We start from the raw sequence: 27,763 nt of genomic DNA on the forward strand, positions 1-27,763 counted from the left end.
CAGACACACCCAGAATAATGTCTTATAAAATGACTAACACTCTGTGGCCCAGGCCAGTTGACACATAAAATTAACTATTGCAGATGCTAACTTTTATCTTTATATTTCCATATTTGACCCTCCCCTAAAGCCTAGAATTTGTATATCTAACAGCCTGCTTATTATCTCTTAATATTTAAGAGGAAATACAAACCTAATGTGTCCAAAATCAGTTTCCCATGTCCTCTCACAAAACTGCTTTACAGTTTTCTCCACTTTAGTTAAGGTCAACTCTATAATTAATGCAGGCCCCAAATATCTGTGTCATCCTCGATTCCTTTCTCTTGCATCCAAACTGTCAGCAAGCCCCACGTTTCTACCTTCAAAATATATCTAGAAGGGTTTCCAGGAACCCTAGTACTACCCCCCCCAAAAAAAAAATATATATATATATATATGAGAGAGAGAGAGAGAGAGAGAGAGAGAGAGAGAGAGAGAGAGAGAGAGAGAGAGACTTCAACCACTCCTACCAATGCCACCCAGATCTAATCAAGCTTCTTCTCTGGCCTGGAGTTTCGCAGTATCCCACTGCTTTGTCTTCCTGCTTCAGTCCTTTATACCTTCGAGGCTCTTTCTGCAGCCCTGGGGAACCTGCTGAAATGGAACTCAGATTATATCACTTCGGTTCCACACATTATGATGGTGTCTACTCTCAATCAGAGTAGAGCCAATCCTTCCCTCCACTCTTGCCTTCCCGCCCCTCCAGCCCACCGGCCTTCTCTCTGTTTCTCAGATGTGCCTGGCACACTGTCCTCTGGGGACCTTTACACAGTGCTTTCCTTTTCCAGGATTATTACCCCTCCCCTAGATAGCTACATGACTTGCTCTTTTCCCCTATTAAGATCTTTACTCAAATGTTTCCTTTCTGGAAAGTAGGATTTTAATTTTATCTGTGATAACAATTATTGCGTTGTGTGGGGGGAGGTATTGGGGATTGAACCCAGGGGCATTCTACTGCTGAGATACACCCTCAGCCCCATTTTATTTTTTATTTTGAAACAAAGTCTTGCTAAATTTCTGAGGGCCACACTAAATTGCTCAATTCCTCAAATCTTTGATCTTCCTGTCTCAGCCTTCCAAGTACTGGGATTATAAGCATGTGCCACCAAGCTTGGCTTGTTTTAATTTTTAAAGAAGACCGCGTTCATGTATTATATAACTAAAATAATAAAAACAAAAAAAGCCAACATGTAGGTTTAAAAATAACTTTTGAAGGCATAGACATAAAGGTTAGCAAAACCATCCTCCTCTGGGATTTGGGTCATATTTATTCAGCACTGGCAGGATCCTTGGCTCTCTAGATATGATTCTAATTAGAAAATTGATTGGTGCCACCTGTTTCAGTTTTCAAAAGTAAAAGTAATTTTCTCTAAAGTCTTTTTGTTTTTCACCTATACAGATCTCTCTGTATAATAGATGGTGTGGGGGTGAGGAGCAGGAGGACTTGGAGATACTAGGGCACTGTCTCTGTTTTCTTTTTGCATATGCAGATATAACTTTGCTAATGCTAAGACTTTATTAAAATCCAGAAGAGTAAACCAAGAGCGGTAGAATGTGCCTGTAATCCCAGTACTTGATAGGCTGAGAAAGAAGGATTACAGGTTTGCAGCCGGCCTTGGCAACTTTTGAGGCCCTCTGCAACTTGGTGAAACCCTGTTTCAAAATAAAGAATAAAAATAGGGTTCAATCCCCAGTGGAGGGGGGGAATCCAGGAGAGTGATGATTGTTCCTATTTCCCAACATAGAACTTCATAGATTATTAACAGATATGAACTGCTAAAAAGGAGATTCATCTGTGAGTTCCAAAGACACATGACCCAGCACACATTTCCTTGTTTTTCTCAGATCCACTTGGCCTAGATTTACATGGTCAGCTAAACTAATCTTACAAGGTCAGTGCCACTAGGGAATCAGGGGCAGGAAAAGCTGGCCACCACGCTACTTACAAGATTTAGAGTTTTTGGCTAATGAGGTGAAGACCTCATGTGGTAGCTTATAACCTTCTCCCTTCAACTTGTACCTCTCTGGAAATGCCAGATTCTGGTTCAGAGGAGAGAGCTAAATTGTTGTAGTAAACTTGTCTTTTGAACTGTGTGTGTGTGTGTGTGTGTGTGTGTGTGTGTGTGTGTGTGTGTGCACGCGGTACTGGAGATGGAACCCAGGGACATTCTGCCTCCAAGCTACAACCCAGCCCTATTTTATTTTGAAGCAGTCTCGCTAATTTGCAGAGGGCCTCACTAAATTGCTGGCCGCAAACCTGCTATCCTCCTGTCTCAGCCTCCCAAGTACTGGGATTATAAGCCTAGCATGAACCGCCACACCCAGCTTGTCTTGTGACTTTTATAAAAATCTACCAAAATGGCACAATTCTAGTAAGCGGTAGAAATTGACAAAATAACCCGGAATTGAAAATATGCTCAATATCTCACTTGAGTCTTAACAGATTGTTGACTATGAGTAGAGGCTGGAATTCTATACTTGTATCAGATGATTAATCAGTATCTACGGAGAAGAGGACTCAAAAAAACAGCTTTTAAATTTATCTAGAAAAAATGATACCATTAAATGATGACATTCAGCAAAGTCAAATGGAAGAGTCAATCTGACATTTTATAGACAGGCTGTTACAGAGCATCACACGTGGTGGACATTGGATAAGCATCATCTAACAACAAACAGCTACATATCTGCTGCTCTGGAAGTTAACCATGGTAGAATAACTGGGAGAAGGCTGACTTTAGATGTGCTGTTGGTTAGAAACTTATGAGCATCAAAAGGCATGTGGGTTTTAAAAAAAACTATAATAGCTTCATAATGTCCTTTTAAAACTGAGTGCTCTCATTAAAAATAAAATTTCTTTTGCAATTCCAGGTGAAGTACCAGTTAACAGTGATAGTGGTCAAATGTGATTTTCTTTTTAAATAGAAAGATGAGAGCCATCATCACATTCCTTTCTAAAATTATCTGAGTCAGTGCCAGAGAAATCATTAACGTTTCTGGGCCAGATGACTATTATTTTCATTATTGAGCTTATAGTTCACTGCATTCATAATAGTGAATAGAAGATGGTGAACTCTAGCCTGCATTTTATTCCTTTATTAAAACGGATTCGTTTCTACTGAATACAAGAACTAAGAAGATAGAAAAATATTTATAAAGTAATCATAATAGCTAACATTTTGTGTCATTTACTCTATGCCAGCCATTGTGCTAAGTCCTTTATATGGATTTGCTTTGAATGTGTGTGGAAATGTTATTTAATTTTTCTTTCATGGCTTTTTTAATGCTTTTAAAATTATAACTTTCACAATGGACTTTGTTTAAAATGAAAATTTCTTTTTTTTAAATTTTTTTTATTTTTAATTATTCTTTTATTTTTTTTTAATTTTATTTTATTGGTGCACTGTATTCATACATCATAGTGGGATACAAACTTTTGTAGACATACATGCACACATCGCCCAGTCAACCCCCACCCGATCCCCACCCCATTCTCTCCCCATCCCTCCTTCCCATGCTTGGCTTAGTGGTTGACATCTAGTATTATAGCAATTTATCCAAAATTAAAAATGATAATCTCACATAACAGTTTCATTTGTCTGATACCAAGTGTTTGATGATTTAAAGATAGCATTTCAATATTTCTTTTTGCTTTCTTTTTTACTAGAGCATATTTTTTTCTGTTTTTTTTAGGTGAAACTATCATATATTTATATATTTGTTTTTCAGAAAAAAATCTATCCTAATATGGAATATGAATTCTAGATACCCAAAACGATCTTGAAAAAGAACAAAGCTAGCAGATATATATTTTCTGATTTCAAACCATATAAAGCTACAATAATTGAAACAGTGTAGTACTGTTCTAAAGGCAGATATATAGACCATTGGAGTTAAATACAAGCCTAGAGCTAAATTCTTCCCTATATTGTCAAGTTATTTTTGACAAGGTTTCCACGAACATTTGGTGGTGGAAATAATAATCTTTTAACTAAATATTGTTGAAAAATAATAATTACATGGAAAAGAATAAAATTGGACCTTTACCTAATCCCATATACAAGTATTAACTCAAAATAGATAAAAGACCTAAATATAAATCTTAAGACTATAAACTTTTAGGAGAAAATCTGGGTCATAAAACCTCACAACATTGAAATTGGCAGTGATTTCTTGGGTATGATTTCAATGGCACAGGCAACAGAAGAATATACAAACTCCCTAAAAAATAAAAGAAAATATTGTATATCCAAAGACAATGTAAACAGAGTTAAAAGTTACTAATAGAATTGGATAAAATATTTCCAAATGCTATATCTGAAGGTATATTAATATTCCAACTAGAAATCCTAAAAATTAACAACAATAAAGGCAAACAATACTTTGGTGGTGGAAATAATAATCTTTTAACTAAATATTGTTGAAAAATAATAATTACATGGAAAAGAATAAAATTGGACCTTTACCTAATCCCATATACAAGTATTAACTCAAAATAGATAAAAGACCTAAATATAAATCTTAAGACTATAAACTTTTAGGAGAAAATCTGGGTCATAAAACCTCACAACATTGAAATTGGCAGTGATTTCTTGGGTATGATTTCAATGGCACAGGCAACAGAAGAATATACAAACTCCCTAAAAAATAAAAGAAAATATTGTATATCCAAAGACAATGTAAACAGAGTTAAAAGTTACTAATAGAATTGGATAAAATATTTCCAAATGCTATATCTGAAGGTATATTAATATTCCAACTAGAAATCCTAAAAATTAACAACAATAAAGGCAAACAATACAACTTAGAGATAGGTAAAAGACTAACATAAATAATGAATCTCCACAGATAACCAATCTTAGTTGTCTGTTGGATGGAAACTCTTGTTAATCTGGTTCTGGTGAGTGTTACCTATTTCTTCTTTGTAGTTAATCTCTTTGAGTATTTTCTCTAGCGCTGGTTTTGAAGACATAAATTCCTTCAGTTTCTGTTTGTCATGGAAGCTTCTTATTTCTCCATCTAATTTGATAGAAAGTTTTGCTGGATAGGAAATTTTTGGCTGGAAGTTGTTTTCTTTCAGAGTTTGGAATATGTTACTCCAAGCCCTTCTGGCTCTCATGACTTGGTTTGGGAAGTCTGGAGTGATTCTAATTGGTTTGCCTCTGAATGTCAGTTGGCCCTTTGTTTTTGTTGCCTTTAAGATTCTCTGCTTGGCTTCCACATTGGTCATTTTGACAATTATATGGCGTGGGGATCCTCTTCTCCGATCCTGTCTAAAGGGAGTTCTATAAGTTTCCTGGATCTGTGTATCAACCTCTTGCTCTATATTTGGAAAATTTTCTGCTATTACTTCCTTGAAGAGATTGTTGATCCCTTTGGTATCACTTTCTTTTCCCTCCTCTATTCCAATTATTCTTAGGTTAACTCTCTTAAGATGGGCCCATATTTCTTCAATGTCAGATTCCTGCTGTTGGATATCTTTTTCTAGATTAGAAACTATGCATTCATTTTTGGATTGCTCATCTTCTAAGAGCAAGATTCTGTTCTCCATGTGTTCTAATCGGTTGTTTGTGCTTTGAATTGAGGCCTTTACTTCATTAATTGCATCCTTTATCTCTTTTTGGCTCTCTCTGAGTTCTTTTCGAAGCACCTCTATTATTTCTACAGTTATTTTCCTGATTTGATCTTCTAGAAATCTCTGATTTTCTGTTTTATCAGGTTCTGATGTTGTGGGGTTGTGCACATTCATTACTCCAGTGTTATTCCTCTTTCCCATGATTTCGGAGGTTTGTGCCTTCTCTGGGTTCTTCCCTTGGGTCACTATGGCTTCACTTAAGGTGCTCTGGATCTCGAGTCTGTATTATCTCAGACCCCACTACTCTTTACTGGGTTGTATCACAGAGTCTCCGACCCAGGGAGTCGATAGAGGCTGCTTTAAACTATGGGGGGTGCCAGGTTGCACGTTCTCCTATGGTGTGATATCTCTGCCACCACCACTCCCTCACTGGGTCAAGTCCCAGGAGGCCCAATACTGCGATTTCTCCTCTGTGGCCCGCAATTTGACTCACTGTTCTTGAGTACGCAGATGTAGCTGTACTGGACTCGGTGAATTCACTGCTGCTACCGCCGCCGGTGGCAATATGGCGCCTCTGCCACGCCCTTGGCCATGAGGCTGGCGTATTTTTTCTTCTCTGGTTTTGATTTCCACTCTGAATCCCTGCAGCGTGTGCTGAGCTCAGCCACTAGGAGCTTTAAATGCTGTCTGCGCCAAAAGATCCCGCCTGGCTGTTCCGCAGCGGCTCACCTGGCTTGCTGTAGCCGTCCGGTGAGTTCGCCGCTGCCGCCGGCAGTATGGCGCTGCTGCCGCGTCCTCGGGCTCGTGTGTCTCCTCTGTGGCCCTGAGCTCTGTTCTCAGTCCGCTTTCTCTCTGGAGCCTGGTGTTTTTTTTTGTTTTTCTGGTGATGGTGTTTTCTGGCTATGAAAGGCGCTCTTTTTGTGGTAATGGAGATTGGTTGTTAGCGGGACTCTTAAGCCCCGCTTTTCTCGGTCGCCATCTTCCCGGAAGTCTGAAAATTTCATTTATGCTACTTGATCGCACATATAGAGTCAGCCTCAACTTCATCTGAATGAATATGATCGAAGGATAATAAAGCTGATGAAATTTTAAAACTTTAAAATTGAGTATTGAGTGAAGACAGATGTTTGATAAGAAAGGAAAAAGAGCTAATCATATGAACCAAATGACAAATTATTGGAACTTGTAGATATGTCACAATTCTGTTTATTATATTTGTAAAAAAATGATTTGAAATGAATTGTCTATACTGTGGGATGATCCAGCTACTCATTAAATCAATTGCTTTTAATGAGCTCATCTGATGTTGATTGGATTCTGGCCTTCCACGCCTGCATTCCTGAAAGATTGAATTATCAGTATTTCTCAGAGAGATTTGACTCCAAAGTAATGAGAAATTGTCATATCAACTCATTCATATCACCTTGTGATCATAATACATCTATTAGTTGCTTTCTGATCCTGCTAAAACCCATGGAAACTTGTTAACCTCAGGTGGGATGTAATAATGTAACATACAGATAAGCAATGGTATGCTTCCTTCTGAGGTCAGCTGTGTTTGGAAACAGAGGAGAGGACATCTATAAATTTGAACACAGTCTAATGTCTTGGTTTGGTCTTTCAACTGAAGGTTCTGGTAGTTTCCCAGTTTACCCAACTGTTTTTGAGAGGGAGGAAGAAAAGTAGACTCTGAAAAATAATGGTAAAGTGTGTGGGTTCAATTGCTGATTCTCTACTTACTACCTTTAAACCTTGAGCCACTTGTGAATTTCACTGGCTCTCCTTTTCTTCACATTTCAATGGGGTTAATAGCCAGGTGTGGTGGCGCATGGCTATAATCCCAGTACTTATAATGCTGAGGCAGAAGGATCACAGGTTCAAGACCAACCTCAACAACTTAGTGAGACCCTCAGCAACTTAGCAAGACTGTCTTTCAAAATAATAGATAAATAAATGAAAGAAAAAGAGGGCTGGTAGGTATAGATCAGAGATAGAATGCCCCTAGGTTCAATCCCCAGTACTGCATACACACATGTGCACTTGTGTTCAAAATGTGCATATGCAAACACACACACATGACAAAGTGACATCGCATGAGGTGAACAAAGATAATAATTTAGTTCAAATAGGACTCTGACCACGAGGCCTAGCATAGCTCATGGTGAGGGCAGGGTAAACATGAGTTGCTCTTGTCGCTATTATTACCAAAGTACAGCTACAGGAAAGCCGCGGAAGAAAAAGTTATTTTTCCAAATTATTGAGCAAAGTTTATTTTGCTCAGATGAGAAGGAAGATCAACATGGATGACATATGTATACACATTACATATATGGATACGTAAAATATATTTGCATACAAATTTTGACAAATAAATTTTACATATATATATATATATATATATAAATGTTCATAGGACTAAAAGAATTCATCTAATTACTTCTTTTAAAGATATTAAACTTTTTTTCACTGTTTTATACAACATAGAGATTTTGCCTCAGCCTGTGTGGACAAAGCATCTAGTATGTTTGTAGATAAAATGAGCTTGACCACTTGGGAAGACCTGAACACTTCGTATTTATTGAGCTGACCTATTCTGCCCCAGATTAGGAAGGTTCCAGTGAAATGGTTGCTTAGCAACTAATGGAGTTAGATGGAACACCCTGTTAGCTGGAGCTCTCTTCCTCATCGGAGTAAATGTCTAATAGTGGGAAAACACCCAGTGTGTGCTGTCTGACTTGCATCTGTCAAACCAAAGTGATGAATAACATGAAACATGGTGAAGAGGTGCACAGCTGGACTGGGTGACTATGTGAATAGTCTTCTACACCATTTTATGTTAGAACATGAAAGAAAAAGACACTAAAAGAGCACATTGGTAAAAAGATAGGAGCTGGGCATGGTAACTGAGACAGGAGGATCACAGGTTTGAGGATAACCTCAACAACTTAGCAAGGATCTCAGCAACTTAGTGAGACTCTGCTTCCAAAAAAAATAATAAGACTTGTGGTGTAGTTCAGATGTAGAATGCCCCTGGTCTCAATTCTCTGTAACCACAGATAAATAAATAAATAAATAAATAAATAAATAAATCATAGGGACTTTGAAATTTTGGTTTTAAATTTGAGTGATCATTAATTTACATAGGTTTTTAAGAGAGTAGAGTAATAAATGATAATTTTGAAAATTCAACAGAATATTATTGTCAACATTTATTTATTCAACAAATAATAAATGATAACTAATAAGAACAGATACTATACTTGATTTTAGCCATAAGGCCAAGGAGATATAAATTTAAAATTTTTTAAAATAAACTTATTATCCTAAAAAAACAACTAAAGTTCAATGAATGTTATCTTCAAATGTTCTTTCAAAAAGTTTTCTTTAGAAAAAAAGTGTAATGAATTTTGCTGATATTATCATCAATTCTAGGGCAGAAACTCTTTTAGTGCTTGTTTGTTCCCTATTTATACCCATGATGGACCTTTGAGTAGATGCCAGACCACTCTCACTTGAGCTGGATGTGGCCTAGCAGTCCTCAACAAGGCTTCAGGAAGTAACTACTCCCTTTTGCCACCTCCATTGCTCCAATTCTTTAATTCTCTAGATTTCAACCTTTTTAAAATTTTTTATTGGTGTTTTATAGTCATACATCTTAATGGAGTACAAGATAATAGAGGCATACATGCACACATTACTCATTTGGTCCTTACCCAATTCCCACCCCATTCCCCCCTTTCCTCCTTCTCATATTTGGCTTAGTGATTGACTTTGATATGTTTGTGAATGTACATTAGACAATTTCCCTCTTTCTCCCTCCCATCCCCTAAGTTAGGTCACTTTATTTGCTTTTCTATAACATCTCCTTTTTCATCTAGAGTTCCTCCTATGACCCATTTTCTCCCTAGCCTCCACATATTAGGGGGAGCATCTGATTTCTTATTTTTTGTGACTGACTCATCTCACTTAGCATAATGTTCTCCAGTTCCATTCATTTCCCTGTAGATGATGCAATTCTGTTCTTCTTTATGGTTGAGTAAAATTCCAGTATGCACATATCCCATATTTTTGTAATCCATTCATCTGTTGATGGACATCTTGGCTGGTTCCATAGTTTGGCAATGGTGATTTGTGCAGCTATGAACATAGTTATGTATGGATTAGTTTGGTAGTTTGGTTTTGGGTAGATACCCAGAAGTGGTATTGCTGGATAATATGGTAGGTTCATTCCCATCCGATCTTTTCTGACATTCCTGTTCTCTAAGAAAATGTCCTTTCTGTATATCTAATTTTCTAGATTCACACAGATTCTGTATCATATCTATTTTGTCACTCCTTCTGGAAAAATCTCAGATTCTTGTTTGTTACCATCCCACAGCGCACCTGAGGGGAAAAGACTGACACAGACACAGAGGAGATTGAGAGTGGCAGGGCAGGGGACCTCACTCTTAGGACTCCACCAGACACTGGTCCACAGCTTTCATTCATTGTTGAGGGAGGAGGCTGAGGAAAGGATGAACTGCATATATTGCAGAGCCCAGGAGGTAAAGTGTAACTAGTAAACACATAGCAAGGGCTTGGGGTTAACGTCTAACTGGGCTGGCCACATAACAATAGCAGAAAGTCTTTTGAGATCATGGTTAGTAATAAAAACCACTGAGTGTGTGCATAAGATCCATGAGATAATGTTTGACAAACAGGAGATTTGGGAGTAGCGCCAGCAAGAGACACAGGAACATTTACCTTAGAGGAAGAGGCAGCTTTCAGCAAGTTCATCAGTCTAATCGTGGCTTTCCACAACCCTTAGACCTTTACAAGGCAAACGTTAACCTGTTTCTGGCAGTCACGTTCTACACAGTTCCCCTTTTCTTTTTCTTTAAGAAGTCATTCAACCAGCTAAACCCTATGTAGATGTTGCCGCCAATTTAAGGTTTGGGAGAGGCATCTTCTGACTGCGCAAAACAAACATAAAACAATTATTAGTAATACAGAAATGCCAATTAGAGTCCTGCAAGTGGGGTGAAGCCAAAATTCTGGGATAAGCCACTGTAATCTTTTTGATAAATGTTCAAACAAGTCAGTGTCTTTATTCATGCTGCTGGATTGCTGATACTGTTTCTAAACTTGGGCTATGAAGATGGGCTATGTCAAAAGTAATATTGTCATAATTAGCCACTAATAATGTTTTTAAAAAATATTTTCCCAGGTATGTTGTGTACTGTTGCAAGGATGAGGAGTCACACAAATGTGTGAAAACCTCCAATCACAGACAAAAGCCTGTCATGTTTTTATAGTTTCAACCTGGTCGCCTAATCAAGTGTTGGCTATTTCTAGAAGTCATAATCTGGAGTACATTTTTTTTTTTTTTTGGTGGTACTGGGGATGGAATCCAGGGGCCTTCTACCTCTGGGCTGTACTCCCAGACCTATTTTATATATTTTTTAAATTTGGAAACAGGGTCTCTTAAACCAGCTGAGGCTGGTTTTGAACCTGCATGATCCTCTTGTCTCAGCCTCCCAAGTGCGGGGATTACAAGCATGCACTACAACGCCCGACTGGAGTACATTTTTTTATCAGTAATATGCTGAGTATTAAGTGCCATGGTAACATTTTTCATGGTGTTATTTACATAGGTGGTAGTTTGAGTGGATTGAACAATAGCTGCTGTGTCAGCAGCTGCTGTTGCTAAAATAATGATGGGAGCCACAATAAAAGCTATGAGAATGACCACAAAATGTTTGGTCCTGATATTAAAGACCTCCATAGGAAAAGATAAGGCCTTTGAGTCTTCCCATTTGGCTATCATATTTACAGGTATGTAAGCATAAGGCTTACAGAGCATAATTGAGTCTGAAAAGTTAATATGAGTGTTTAAGCAAGCCATGTATGCACAGCTATTACTAGTAATATGAAACAGAGAGTTTAATTTTTGAGTAATGTTAAGGTCTCCCTTGAGGAAAACATAAGGATATGGTGTACAAACTCATACAGAATGACTTAGATTTGAGCCATCAAATTGTAATTTAGTTGTACTGGAAGAATGTTGGGTGCTGGCAGTCCAGTTTTTTAAATTATGAGACAGAGCCAAGTCTACTAGTAGTGGATTGCCTTGACACCCTCTCTAGTTGAGGCTGAGGTAGGGACAGACCTCCATCATCCGGGTAATGGCATCGTCACTATACACACTTAGATCTGAGGATTAACTAGAACAGACTGACAGTATATGATTATTTCTATTGTGAATCCAGGAGTGAGGCCCAAATCCATGATAGTAAAATCATGAATGCAAGTTATTTTCCCCAGATATCTTCTACAGCTTTCAAAATTAAATTCTGCAATTTCAGGATGTACGTCAGGACGTACTACACACAGTAGCATGTGTGGACTAGACAAATTTGTACTTCGGTTACCATGTAGGTAACTGCCCATTGAAAGAAAAGTAGTCCTGTTTTTATTGGGATTAAGATGTAGTCACATCTAACTTTTAGGTTATAAGCAGTAAGAGCTATGGCCCATGCACAGTGGAAATGGTGTGGGCCCAAAAAGACAAACTTTACTGAACCAAATTTTGGGGTAAATATTGGTCATCAGTTGAAATTTCTTCTGGCATTTCTACCCCTCCCGCCCAAGAGTTTGCATTGTTAAATATGTATAATGGAGGGTCATGCCTGTAACAGGTCCCCATGAGGGGGTTCCATTACAAATACCCAGTGCACCTCAGCATTTACCCCAGGGACTACTGAGTGGACAATACCTGCCAGCATCACTAAGAATTATGTCTTATAACTGCGAGCTTGGCCAGTCATAGCCATCACCATCTCAGCTGAGTCAGCTTCTTAGTCATTTTCCAAGTGTCATAACTGCTGTCAGGAGTGTAAACATGGGCAGCTCCTGGCAGCTGGGTTCCTCCTGTTCCATTTGTAGCATTTTTGGAATCAGATTTTTTACTATAGTAGGGTTTATTGCACCATACTGGCAGACAGTGAAGTTGTTCCTGTAACCAAACACATCCATAACCCCATCACCATGCTAACAGGGTAAAAACTGATTTTAAGATTCATGACATTGAAAGCTTGTTTGGAGGTTCTAGCAGGGGAGCGAAGCGACTCCTATACCCTTGACTGAAGACCTGTCCTCCTCTTTTCGGGGAAGATCATCCTCTTTGACTGAGCTCACAGCTTCTGGAGGGATGAACATTGTATGGTGAGGGAGGAAGGGGAAACCTGCCTAGCCAGCCAAATCAGCTGAATCAACCCTGTGATCAATGGGGTGACAGATGTCGCAGCCAGATCACCCTCACAATAGAAGCTGCTGCTGCCTCACCTAATCTCTTAGCAGATTTCCAGACCCAAGTGACCTCTATTTTAAAAAAAAAATTGGTTGTGAGTGGATCATCCTGTCAAAGTTACTCACCTTCTGGCTTTCAGGTTTTCTGTAAGTGGGAATAAGTGTGGAGAAATAGAAGCTCTAATACATTGTTGGTGGGATTGCCAGTTGGTGCAACCACTTTGGAGAACACTATAGAAGATCCTCAGAAGAAGGAAAATGAACTTACCGTATGATCCAGCAATACCACCTCTGGGTATCTACCAAAAAGAATGAAAACCAAAGTACCAAATGAATGCATAAACAACCATGTTCATAGCTGCAAGTTCACCATCGCCAAACTGGAATCAGCCAAGATGTCCTTCAATGAATGTGGATTTCAAAACTATGGGATATGTTGTGCACAATGGAATTTTGCCCAGCCATAAAGGAGAACAAAATTATGCCATTTACAGTAAAATGTCACAAAAAATAAGAAATCAGATGATTTTCTTAATGTGCAAAATATTAGGGAGAAATGGGTAACAGGAGGAACTCTAGATGAAGAAGAGACCCTATAGAGGAGCAATGAAGGAGACATATCTGAGGGGATAAGTGGGAGATAAGGGAAACTCTTTAAAGCACATGATGCACCTACCTAAACATATTAAAGTCAATCAGGAAGCCAAGCATGGGTAAGAGGGAGGGGGAGGGAAGGAGTTAGAGATTGGGTAGGGGCTTATTGGGTGATGTGTGCATGTATATCTCCACAAGTATTTTTTATCTCATTGAGATGTATGACTACAATGCACCAATACAAATTTACTAAAAAAAAATGTTTTACCTAAAAAAAAAAAAGATTCATGACAATAAGAAACCAGTCTGTAAGAATCACAGCTGGGGCAGGGAAATCTGCCTGAAAGTGCCCCATAGGCTCCAACACTATTAAGCTTTAATGTCATGAAGCAATCTTCATTTTCCTGATTTTTTAAGTATGAAAAATAGGAGAATTCCAAGAACTTACTGAGAGGGTTTAATGGGACCAACTTGTAATTGGTCCTGAATAAGCAAATAGGCTTGTTTCAGTTTTTCTTCTCTAAGGGGCCACAGTTCTCCCATATAGGGGTATCAGTTTTCTACTTTAAGGATAACAGGGAAGTGGCAGAGGCCCTTAGAAAAATGTGTTCTAAGACGTATTCCCCATTGGGAGAGTAAATCTCTTCCCCACAGATTGATGTGTATAGGTGCCACGTAATGTGGTAAGGCAGCTGTCTGGAATGCAGGTCCCTGAACAGCAAGTGTATCAGTACTTTGCCATAGCTGATTGCATTTTCCAATATCTGATAATTGGGAAGATGGCACCTGTAGAGGTCAAGTGTGGGGCCATTGTTCTTTACTTATTATAGTAACATCAGCCCTTGTGCACACTACCAAAACCATAGTGCTTTTTATTTATAAAAAAATTTTTAGTGGGCTGATCTTGTGCTGTTTTTTTTTTTTTGGTCCAGAATGCAAAGTTTTGACCAGTAGAGCCAAATGCACTTTCTCCTCTCTCCTGTTTAGCTGCATGTAAAGCCCAATAGGGTAGGTTAAGGAGTTATTTTTGTGCCAGCTTCAATACTATGTACTCTCTTTCCTCTCATTAACACTTGTTTCTCTCCTTTATAATCACTGTCAGTGGCCCCAGAATGACAGTAACCCCTTTTGCATTTAGACTAGACTGTATCATTATTATCTTCATCATCCCAGCAGGAAGAAGTCCACTGAAGTAGGAATTTTATAAGGAAAGTGCCTTCCATGAGAGTGCAGTCTCAAGCTGCAGCAATGGTTGTAGCAAGGTTATGGATGGAAAACCTCCCAAACAGGCCCCACTGTGTTTTAGGCTCAGGGTCTGGGCCCCTCTCCCATTTCCCAAAGTAGACAACAGGTTTTTGTTTTGTTTTGTTTTGTTTGTGGTGCTGGGGATTGAACCCAGGGGCATTCTACCTCCCAGCTACCCCCCCCCCCAGCCCAATTTTTTTATTCTTTATTTTGAAACAGGGTCTCACTAGGTTGCAGAGGGCATCACTAAGTAGCTGAGGCTGGCCACAAACCCGGATCCTCCTATCTCAGCTTCCCAAGTACTGGGATTACACATGTGCGCTACCATGCCCGGCTAACAAGTTTTATGTTTGTCAAATTTTGAGCATCATTGACTAGCCCAGTGATTCCCCTTCCTACAGCAAAGGCAAGTCTCTCAGGCCCTAACCAACCCTTTGATATTAGGGATAGAGGTTCCATTTTCTCTAATACGCTTTCTGACCTCTTTATACACATCCTAATCTACTGGGGTATAGATATGAGTACCATCCTGTAAATGCACTGAATATGTTAAAATCTTTCCCTCTAATGCTGCTTACCTAAGCACCCCCATCAATGCTGGCTGCTATCATACCAGGGGAGGGGGAGCTGCTGCCTTCTTTGCTTCTCAGGAGCCTCTGAAGGAAGTTCTGCTGAAGAAGATGGCGACAGCCATGTAGGTGGAGGTGGAGACAGCAAAACGGTGTCAATTTGCGGGTAGAAGATTCCTCAGTATCTGAATTTATGACTAACCAAGCCCTACAGACCAGGCCCCAAGTGGCTATGATTTTCACTGGGACATTTTTCCTCTGTGCTCTGCCCTTTATAGGTTCTTACCTACTTTATCCCATATTTCTATATCTAGGGTGCCTCTATCTGGAAACCAAGAATTACTTCTAGCACCACTTGGAATAAATTGAACAGCTGATCCTTGCTGACTGCGGCTCCTGATGCTTTTAGGTGGTGTTGGAGTATTCTTAAATACTCTCTCTGCTCTGCTCTTAAAGTTTGCCCCATTTATGATCCTAGCCTTCTAAGTTCCGATGACATTTGTGTGTGGGGGGGGGGGTCTACTGGGGGTGGAACCCAGGGGATTTCTATCTTCGGGCTACACTTCCATACCTCTTTTATATTTTATTTGGAAACAAGGTCTCACTAAGTTGCTGAGAGCCTCACTAAGTAGCTGGGGCTGGTTTTGAATCTGCACAGTCCTCCTGTCTTAGACTCCCAAGTACTGGGAATACAAGCATGTGCCACCCCACCACACCCAGCTCCAACGATATTCTAATCCCTCTCTACTTACAAATCTTTAATCTATCTTCGGTTTCCTCCATTTCTTCTCCCCTGTCCTTGTTCCTAGCCACTTGTGACCATCCAGCAGCATATCTGAGGAAAAAAAATGATGCAGATACAGAACAGATTGAGAGGGCCAGACCAGGGACCTCACTCTTAGGCGAAGACCTCACCAGACACAGGTCCACAGCTTTTATTCATTGATGAGGGGGGAAGTTGAGGAAAGGATGCTATTGCATGCATGCAGAGCCCTGGAGGTAAGTTTAACATACAGTGAGGGCTAGAGGTTAAAGTCTAACTGGGCTGGCTACAGAACAATTGCAGAAAGTCTTTGAGATAGCTGTTAGTAATAAACACTGAAGATGTCCAGAAGATCTTTGAGACAATGTTTGGCAAGAGGAATATTTGGGAGTAGTTCTGGCAAGAGACACAGGAACGTTTACCTTGTAAGAACAGGCTGCTTTCAGCAATTCCATCAGTCTAATAATGGCTTCCCAGGACCCTTAGACCTTTCCAAGGCAAATGTTAACCTGTTCCTGGTAGTTGCATTCTCTACAAATCCTGTCTCAAGACAGCTATCAAAATGCAGGAGACCCCGGGCCAGACTGTGCATAGCACGCCAGACCCCTGGAGAAACCGGGCCCAGTACCCTGGGTCCCGGACAGGGGTCGTGCGGGGCACACCAGCTGGGGCCCGGGTCACAGGACTCTGGGCCCCGGGCTGGATCATGCATAGCACACCAGACCCCTGGAGAAACCAGGTCCAGTAAGACCCTGGGTCCCAGGCAGGGGTCGTGCAGGGCATGCCAGCTGGGGCCCGGGTTACGGAACAATGGGCCCTGGGCTGGACCACACATAACACACCAGACCCCTGGAGAAACTGGGCCCAGTAAGACCCTGGGTCACGGGCAGGGGTCACATGGGGCAGGCCAGCTGGGGCCCGGGTTGTGGAACTCTGGGCCCAGGGCCGGACCACGCATAGCACACCAGACCACTGGAGAAACCGGGCCCAGTAAGACCCTGGGTCCCGGGCAGGGGTTGGGCAGGGCACACCGGACCCCCAGAACAGCTGGGGCCCGGGTCACAGGACTCTGGGCCCTAGGCTGATGTAGTACGGAGCACCTGGACCCATGGGGAAACCGAGCCAAGTCACAGTGCTACTGAGTGCCTGACCCCACTACCTCCTCAAACCACACATACTGTCTTCTCTTACTGAGAAAAAAAAGGAAAAGAAAAAGAAAAAAGAAAAATATCGGAGAGGGGTTAAGAAGGCCGTGGCGGATGCCAGGATACTGGAGATGCAGACAAAACTTATCCAAATGCACTGGAACTTATGGAAAAATTCCCCGTGAAGGAGGACTGCTGTTTCTCTATATTGTTAAGAATCTTGGAGAGCACCTGTAAGGAGAGAGTTTAGCGGAGACCAAGGAGAAAGGCAGTATTGAAAGTGGTCTCCACGATGGCAGTGGAGACTTGTATTCAGGAGAAGCAGAAATCGGATCCTATCAACCTTATTTTTTTGGAAAATTACACCAAATGTCGAATGCTACCGTCACACATGCTTAGGAACACTGGACAACATTCAGAGTAGAAAAAGAGCTTGGGAAAGATTTGAAATGGTGGAGGCAGTGGCAATGGCAGTGGCCAGTACTCAGGGAAGGCAGAAATCTCATGCATTACACCTGGAACCTTTGAAATAATAACCCCAGAGGCAGAATATTACCACCACGCACCCTCGAGAAAGTGGGACAAATGGCTGGGTGAAGAGGGTGCTCGAATTGGAGCCTGCCGAGGGGTGAGGCCGATGACAGACACAGCAAAGCTGGGATTGGAGCCTGCCATGAGGCAAGGCCAGTGCTAGAGCCTCCGAGGCTGGGATCGGAGTCTGCCGAGGGGTTAGGCCGGTGCTGGGGTCAGTGAGGCCGGGATCAGAGCCTGTTGTGAGGCAAGGCCGGTGCTGGGGCCTTCAAGGCCAGGATTGGAGCCTGCCGAGGGGTTAGGCCGGTGCCAGAGCCAGCAAGGCTGGGATCGGAGCCTGCTGTGAGGCAAGGCTGGTGCTGGAGCTTCGAGGCAGTGACGGGAGCCTGCCGAGGGGTTAGGCCGGTGCCGGGGCCAATGGCCGACATCAGAGCCTGCCGTGAGGCAAGGCCACTACTGGGGCCTTTGAAGCTGAGATCGGAGCCTGCCGAGGGGTTAGGCCGATGCTGGGGCCAGTGAGGCTGGGATTGGAGCCTGCTGTGAGACAAGGCCACTACTGGGGCCTCCGAGGCCGGGATAAGAGCCTGCCAAGGGGTTAGGCTGGCGCTGGGGCCAAAGGCCAGCATCGGAGCCTGCTGTGAGGCAAGGCTGGTGCTGGGACCTCCGAGTCCGGGATCCGAGCCTGCTGAGGGGTTAGACTGGTGCTGGGGCCAGCGAGGCCGTCATCAGAGCCTGCCGTGAGGCAAGGCTGGTGCTGGGGCTTCCGAGGCTGGATTGGAGCCTGCTGAGAGGCTAGGCCGGTGCTGGGGCCTCCAAGGCTGGGATCAGAGCCTGCCGAGGAGTTAGGCCAGTGTTGTGGCCAATGGCCGGCATCAGAGCCTGCTGTGAGGCAAGGCCACTACTGGAGCCTCCGAGGCCGGGATCAGAGCCAGCTGAGAGGTTAGGCTGGTGTCGGGGCCAGTGAGACCAGAATCGGGGCCTCCCATGAGGCAAGACCGCTGCTTGAGCCAGCGAGGTCTGGATCAGTTCACTGGGTAGCCAGGCCACTACTGGGGCCGTCAAGAGTGGGATCGGTACTTGCAACGTGGCATGCACAGAGAAATATCACAGAAAATAAAAATCAGATGCTTCCCCTAATCAGCAATAACTAGGAGGAAAGGGGCAACAGGAAGAGGTTGAGCTATAGAAAGGGCCCTATATTGAAGCAACTAAGGTGACCAATCAGAGGCTGTGGAATAGGGAGGATGGAGCCTCTTTAAAACGTAGGAGGTACATAAAAAAATGTATGAAAGTTAATCACAAAACAAGCATGGGATCGAGGGAGGGGGAGGGAATGGGATGGGGGCTGGATGAGGGCCAATTGGATGATGTGTGCTTGTATATCCTCTTAGGTCTTGTATTCCAATATGATATATGATTATAATGCACCAATTTAAAAAAAATAAAATAAAATAAATGCAGGAAACCCAGACTCTTTCTTGGTCAGGGCACTCTTAAAAGTTTTTGAAAGTCAGATTGTACCATTGGAGATTGTACCATACAAGGAGATTATACCATACATTGGAGATTTTACCATACAAGGAGAGACCTAAAGGTTTCTACCAGGAAAGACCTATTCCATAGGCCTATCGAATATATTAAATAAGGAAGAATAAAAGTGCCATTCCTAAATATCTAAAAAGGACATGTTTATGGCAGATAAAAGAATGGACTCTGTTATATGGTGGGCAGTAAAGTAGCAAGCTCTAATATTCAAGTGATGGTCAACAGACTAGAAGGTAACAGCTTTGGGCCTTCACATTTACCTTAAATTTTGCTAAGAAAAAACCAACTTGACACTTGTTCTTTTTCCTCCATCCATTCCTTTCTCCACAGAAGACCCAGTAGTGGAAACAGGGCCACATTGAAAAGAAGGAGAATTCTAAAGAGACTAAGGATTAAGCCATAATGGTACTTGTGTTGAAGGCTCATTTTCACCAGGAAGTTAATTAGGAAGCAACTGTTTGCAAAGCAAAGCTATGAAATGCAGCTAGTCCTTTGAATAAACAAGCTACACATTTAAAATTTTTATGAAAACCAGTTTATAGAGTACAATTTTCAGCCTATAAGGCAGATTTTTTTGTAAAGGGAGGGAAAGTTGGTATTTTATCAAAAGTGATATTAAATTTTGCTGAATAATTATATTTATAGTACTGTTTTAGTTTGTCCTGTGATATTTTATTCTTTGAAAGTATTACTATACTGTTTGAGAATAATACTGAAAACATTTATAAACATATAGGGGGAAAAACTCCATCAACAAAACATCCTCACTCTTTCAGCCCATTAAGCTCTGCAGTTGTATTGAGTAACTTTTGCATTTATGAGATAAAGGAGGTAAATTGTCCCATTCAACTGTTGTTGGACCCTTCTCTCCTTAATAGAATGGGGCTATTGAAGTTATCTGAATAGTCTCATTAGCTGAAATTTATTACCTATTCTGTATGTAAGATCTAACCAAAATGCAATAAAGTACAATCACCATTAACACTAAATTGAGCAAAATGTAATCTCTGTTGATGCAGAATTTAGAGCAAGTCTCTGTAATGCCTCTTGGCTATCGTAAGCATCATTAACTATATAACACTGACTTATAGAAGATTCCAGAGATCAGGCCAGACCTGCCGCAGCCATTGCAACTTGCTCTTTACGATGACTTCCTTAAAAAGGTCTGTTTACTCTCATTGAACTTTCTAGCAGTCATAAAAGGTAAGGGTTTCTTCCCACTTCTTTCAAATCAGAACATTAGAAATGGATCTACCATATGATTCAGTTATACCACTCTTGAGTATCTTACCAAAAGGAATGAAATCTGAATATTATAGTAATATATGCATATCCATATTTATAGCAGCACAATTTCACAATAGCTAAATTAAGGAACCAACTTGGGTGTCCATCAACAGATAAATAGATTATAAAATTATGGGATATAACACAATTAATTATTTTGGTATTGGGGACTGAACCCAAGAGCATTCTGCTTCTGAGATACACATAAAACCCCCTTTTATACATTTTTCTTATGAAACAGAGTCTTACTTAGTTGCTGAAGGCTTCACTAAGTAGCTGTGGCTGGCCATGAATCTGCAATCCTCCTGTCTCAACCTCCCAAGTAATGAGATTACAAGCTTGGGCCACCATGCCCAGTTCACACAATGGAATTCTACTCCGAAATAAAGAAAAAAATGTGTCATTTGAAAGAAAATGGATGAGCCTGGAGAATATTGTGTTAAGTGAGATTATTTAGTCACAGATAGTTAAAGGTTGTGTGTTATCTCTCATATGTGGAAAGTAAGGCATAATAAGGATAGCAGAGAGTATCCTGACTTCAAAAATTAAAAAAAAAAGAAAGAAAATGGAGGTGAAACACCAGTGGAGCCAGAGAGGTGGTCTACAGGAAGGGACGTGGGTAGAATGAATGAAGGAATAATTTCCATTGATGTGCTGCACATATGTGAGAATACCGATGCCAGTCTCAGGATCCTGTATGGGGAAGGGGGAATGGTGCTAAAAGCCCACCAAGTGCTGTGTACACGTGTGTCACTGTCCCTTGAACTACATTATGATGTGAGACTATAATGCACCAATAAAGATATAAAAAGTAAAACTATTTGGATTCCTGATAGAATGGAAATTCATCATACACCTTGCCCATGTACAGTGTTAGCACCAAAGTTGCACATAATTTACCAGGTAGAGATATGACATTTCAGCAAATTTGAGGGCTTAAAGATATCTCTCTTCTGACATTTTACATATTGTTGAAGATGTGGCAGGATTTCTATTGGTCAGTTTTGTGACCTAATATAATCACTTAAATGTGGTTGTAGCTCATCTTGTAACAGCATGACAACTAGCATGATCCAAAAAAAAAATTTTAATTCATGTTCTGTGAATTTAGGACTCGATTTCTGTCACTTTCGTGGGAAATAAAGAAGGAATGGCGCATCATAAATCCACTACTCCCTCTGTGGTCAGCACATACATGGACTGTATTCTCACAAAATGGGTTTTCAATTAGAAAGATTTGTGGTGTCATAGCAAAGAGTAAGCTGTGGCAACTGTAAATCTCAGCCTGCCCAAGGCTCTCCCAGAGACGAAATGGTGCGAGCCAAGCAAGTCTGTGCTAAGCTTTCATTTATCTAAGCAGAACCTTATCCCAGGCTTTGGCAGAATGTTGTGGCTTGATAGAGGAAATGGCCATATGTTCTTTTTTTTCTTCTAAATGTCTAGGCTTTGAACTCACTTGTGTTTCCAAAGTGTTTGTTTATAGTAAATGCTCTTTCTCTTTAATTATAATTTTTATATTCCAGTATCTGAAAGACCTCACATGCAGAAATGCTTGAGTGTGTGTGTGTGTGTGTGTGTGTGTGTGTGTGTGTGTGTGTGTGTTAGTACTGGGGATTGAATCCAGGGACATTCTGCCTCTGATCTTCACCTCCATCCCTATTTTTTATTTTGAAACAGGGTCTCACTGAGTTGTAGAAGGCCTTACTAAGTTGCTGAGGCTGGCTGTCCTCAAAACTATGACCGTCTTGTGTCAGCCTCCCAAATATTGGAATTACAGGCAGGAGCCACCATGCCCAGCAGAAATGCTTTTTTTAAATGTAGAATGAATTATTTTGCTTATGACACTGTACAGTAGCAGGACATGTTCTTGAAGAGTATGTTGGGTTATTCATTGATTCATTATAGGCATGCAGTGCTAGGGTCTAGGGGCACCACAGTAAGTAAAGAAGGTGTGGTACTTGACTTCATGGAGCCTATGGTTTCCCTTTTGAGACATTTGATGTAACATATGGCACTCTCAGTCTAATCCCCTCATTTCATTAGTAATTGAGGCCTTGCCCTCCCCTGACCATCCAGCAGGTCTCTAGTCATTGTTTCTCAAGCTCCAGGCAGTTGGCATCTCACTGGACTGAATGGCCAGGTTTTCTTTAATTTGGTGGTATATTAAGGAAGTTTTCATATTTTGCCTATATTAAATCCACGTTAATTGACCTTGCTGTAGTAGTTTCATATTTTGTCTTTAAATTAACTGTTGAATTTTAAAATGTTATGATAAACATTAAATTTATAATATTAAATTTTTTAAAAAATATGCTGTGATGTCAAAATGGAAGTTCTGTGTTTGTAGAAATGGTGATAATTGGTTTTATGGTGTGGTCATTCCATAAGGTGGGGGTTGTAGAAATATGTGGCATAAAGTGAAGTCCTATAGGCAACAAGAGGAATTCTGAGTGAGCTTGTCATTGGGAAAATACTTGAAAGGAATGAATTCAGATAGTGGTTGGGTGTAGGGGACTGTTTCTCAGCTCTTACTTGAGTTGGAATAAAAGGGAATCATGTATATAAACCACAATAAAACTCTGTGAAGTTAGTACTCTAACTATTTCACAAAAAAAGGGAGACTAAGGCTCAGAAAAGTTAACAAATTAGCCAGAGATCACATGTTCAAAGTAAACTGTCCATCTAACTAGTAGGATACAGAACCAGGATCTTAATCAGATGTGTCTTCTTGTATAGTTCTAAACATTAAATGTAAAACATTTCAAAAGGCAGCCATTTGAAATACATAAGTAGTGTATATTTATTATGATGATCTAAATCATTCTTATTAATTTTTTTTTTCTTTTTGGTGGTACTGGGGACAAAACCCAGGGAACTTCTACCTCCGGGCTATACCCACAGACCTATTTTTTTTATGTTTTATTTGGAAACAAGGTCTCACTAATTTGTGAAGGGCCTCACCAAGCTGCTGAGGCTGGCTTTGAACCTGTGATCCTCCTGTCTCAGCCTCCTAAGTACTGGGAATACAAGCATGCACCACCATGCCCAGCTAAATCATACTTATTAAAGAAGATAAAATTGAGTCTCTTTTTTTCCTTCTCTGTAATCATAGCCCACAACAATTATAGAAAAGCTAATTATATTGGTGTAAAACAATTACCAGTTCTTATACAGATACGTGCAAATACAGATGAACCTTACTTTAGAAATTGTCTTCTCCCCAGCTCCGCTAAGCCAGGCTTCAAGTTCATTGATTTGCCACCCCCTGGACAGAAATTCATACTCTATAACAGTATTACACTGGTTACTTTTGAAGAACCTAGTAAAGCAGGTTTTTAGAACTCGCTGGAAAGCCTGTTCTGCTTTGTAACCTTTGTTCTCAAGAAGGTTTTTTTCATTTTATTAACTCTGATCATTCTGCAATTTGAGCCATTTCTGTCCGGCTTTGTGTATAGGGTGATAGGGCACAGCTGGTCCCTATAGCAGGTGCAACAACAAATTGAAGATTTGAAAAACTAAATTGGTGTGGGGAATATTGACAACTTATCCAAACCTATAATAAAAAGCAGACACTGAAAATAGCAGAAATCTCCTTCATTATCTTTTCTAAGTAGTTATAAGAAGTCTAGAAACAAACTCAGAATTACACACAATGGAGGATTTTTTTTAATTGTGACATGTACCTTTTTCATTTTTAAATCGAATACATTCAACTCCTATTAGCATTTTTTCCTCTATAGCTACATTTAATTTTCCACCTAACCAGGGAACATATAAAAGAAACTTGATTTCATTTTCTTCCTCTTAAAGGAAGCTATAAGTTTTACTAAGAACTTGCCATATGTCAGGCACTGTATTAAATAATTTATATGTACTATCATGAATAATTTATACCTACTATCATATAATCCTCAAGCAAGTTCATGAAGAGGGTAAAATGTTTGGCCCCATTTCGTAGATAAGAATGCTAACACAGAAACAGGAAGTGCTTGCTCAAAGTTATTGTGTAGTATCTAAACCCAGAACTATTTACTATTTACTTACAATTTTGGTTTTATTCACCTTGACCCATCATGCTCAGGATCCAAAGTTCTTTCTTTTTAGCTTTATTGATATATAATTGACCAATAAAATTATATATATATTAAAATATATATATTTTAATTATATATATATATATATTTCAAGTGTACAACTTGGAGTTGTCTTCTATATACTATATCATATATCATGAAATAATCACACTTATACTAGTTAACATATTCATCACCTCATAGAGTTACCATTTTCTTTTCCTTCTCTTTTTCCCCTTGAGAAAATTTACTCTCTTAGCAAGTGTTAGCAATTTTCCTTTCTTAGCAAATGTTAGGTATTCAATACAGTCTTGTTAGTACAGTCAAATTGTTGTACCATAGATCGCCACAATTTATTCATCTGCAAAACTAAAACTTTATGCTCTTTGACTGTCATCCCCATTTCCTCTTACATCCCATGGCAAGCATCATTCTTCCCTGTGCACCTGAGTTTGACCATTATAGATTCCATGCATGAGTGAGGTCATTCAATATTTGTCTTTCTGTGTCTGGCTCATTTTACTTAATATAATGTTCTCCAGGTACCCCCTATTGTCACAAATGCAATAATTTTCTTTTTTTCTAAGATTGAATAACTTTTCTTTTTATATATGCGTGTGTGTGTGTATATATATATATATATATATATATATATATATATATATATTCTATCTTTCCACAGTTTTTTTAACCACTCTTCTGGTGAATATTTAAGTTGTCTTTGTATCTCAAGCTATTATGAATAATGTTGTAATGAACATTTATGTGCAAATACCTCTTTAGGATACTGATTTTATTTTATATGTATGTAAATTAGTCTCCCCTTAGTAGAGGGGAATGTGTTCCAACACCTCTAGTTAATACCTGAAATCACAGATAGTACCAATATATTTGTCATATATATAGTTATATATATATAGTCAATTATATATATAGTTATATATAGCATATATAACTATGATAAAGTTTAATTTATAAATTAAATAAAATAACAGGTTAATAAAAATAACTAATATAATACAGAAGAACTATATCAATATACTCTTAATTAATGCAATGTGCATGTGGTCTCTGTCCTCACCCGTCTCATGGTGACATGAGATGACAATGCCTTGGTGATGAGGTGAAATGAATGACCCAGGCATTGTGACTCAGCAGCAGGCTGTATTCAAGGGTCACTTGAACAAAAGTACTGTGCGACCTGTCAATACGGTAAATAGCTACTAACTGATTAATGTGTAAGTAGTATATATGGCATGAATACACTGGAGAAAGGGGCCACTCATGTCCTGGGTGGGACAGAGAAGGACACTGAAAAATGCCATCATGCTACTCAGAACCACACACAGTTTAAAACTTATAAATGGTTTATTTTTGGAATTTTTCATTTAATCTTGTCTAGTTGTGGTTGACCTTTGGTCACTGAAAACTGCAAATATCAAAACCATAGGTAAGCCGGGCGTGGTGGCGCACGCTTGTAATCCTAGCATTCGGGAGGCTGAGACCGGAGGATCGCTGTTCATGGACAGCCTCAGCTACTTAGTGAGGCCCTCTGCAATTCAGTGAGACCCTGTTTCAAAGTAATGAATTAAAAAATAGGGCAAGGGGTGTACTTGGAGGTCTAATGCCTCTTGGTCCCATTCCCAGACCCGCAAAAAAAAAAAAAACAAACATGGGTAAGGGAATATGATATATACCCAGAGGTAGAATTGTTGGATCATAAAGGCAAAGAAGTCCAGAGATAAAAGTGCAACTTTTCGTGTCCACTTGGCCAGGATGTTCAGTACTGCTGCACATGACTTGGCAGTAGTGAGACCCTGGGGCAAAAAGAATGAGTTCAGTGAGTCTAAATATAGTCACCTTAAGTGATGTACTTACTTTACATGTGAGGGATGTGGTACCTTGTGCATTGCTACTCTGTTAGATCAAAAGGATTTGCAGTGACTTGAATGAATGAAACTTGTGGAAATATTTCTGACATTAAAATCAGTCTTTAACTTGAAAACCCTTTTTTTGTAGCCTCTTTGGGACATTTTCTTCATCCCTGGCTTTTTTAACTCCCATAATTCTGTCTCTCTTTCTTTCTTTCCACACCTCAGGCAATGTTCAGTCTTTGTATGGTGGAGAGTGGAGCTGACGAGGTGAACTTACATGGTGTGACCAGTGTTGGTTTGAAGCAGGCTTTGGAGTTCGCATACACAGGACAGGTATGTCACACAGGACAGGTATGGCACCAAATGGATCCAGACGCTTTGCATTTTAACTACACATAAGTAGAGGAGATTTTCCTGAAAATATAAAATGTAGTTATATTCCTTATTATTCATTTTGATGTTAAAAGTGTCATTATCTACTTTGTAACTGTTTTACCTATTTCATAACTAAAGTGATGGAAAGATGATTAATTGTATTTTTAATATGATCCAGTGAAAATAGTGGGGCATTTGGGTTATTTGTTTTGTTTTGGTACTAAGGATTGAACACAGGGGTATTCTACATCAAAGCTACACCCCAGCCCTATTTTATTTTTTATTTTGAAACAGGGCCTTGCTAGCTTGCTGAGATTCTCCTTGAACCTGTGATCCTCCTGCCTCAGCTTCCCAAGTACTGGAATTACACCCAGTGAACATACTGTTTTAATCTTAAAGCCATGCTCACTATTTTAATCTTTAAACTATCCTGAAGAATTATCACAAGGAGAAGAATTTGCATGGTAGCTTGGATTCTTATTGTTATCACTTAAACTCAGTGTTTCTATCACAGCTTTACTTAAAAACAAGACAGAGTTGCAGATATGGCTCAGTGGTAGAATGTTTGCTTAGCATGCATGATAAGGTCCTGCATTTGATCCTTAGCGCTGAAAAAAAAAGAAAGAAAGAAAAAGAAAGACCAAAACCATTCTAAAGCCTCACAAAATTATGTCCAGCATCTTAGTACCCTGTCCTCTTCTCTCAAAGTCAATGTCTAACACAAAGGTTCCCAAAGTGGGCAGTACCATCGTATGTGCTAAAGTGAATTTTTTTTTCTTTCTTTTCTTTGCTTTCTTACCCCCTAAAAAGAGAGCCTTAAGCCAAATAAGTTAGGAGATCTATGCTTTAAGGCAGATGCGA

General features: G+C 39.9%; 1 protein-coding gene across 8 annotated transcripts in view; it reads left to right on the plus strand.

The window, feature by feature from the left end:
- KLHL32 (kelch like family member 32) overlaps window positions 1–27,763 on the plus strand; it is a gene marked incomplete at both ends in the record, with an annotated part of 159,244 nt that overhangs the window by 24,266 nt on the left and 107,215 nt on the right. For 6 of the 8 annotated variants that reach the window (XM_080700372.1, XM_080700377.1, XM_080700376.1 and 3 more), the window contains one exon: window positions 26,753–26,860. The exons of the other annotated variants lie outside the window; for them this stretch is intronic. In XM_080700372.1, the coding sequence (XP_080556498.1) occupies window positions 26,753–26,860 (108 nt within the window). The remainder of the gene's footprint in view (window positions 1–26,752; window positions 26,861–27,763) is intronic. 8 annotated transcript variants of the gene reach the window in all.

The sequence above is a fragment of the Muscardinus avellanarius genome, assembly GCF_963383645.1.
Source record: "Muscardinus avellanarius genome assembly, chromosome: 8".
Lineage (NCBI taxonomy): Eukaryota > Metazoa > Chordata > Mammalia > Rodentia > Gliridae > Muscardinus > Muscardinus avellanarius.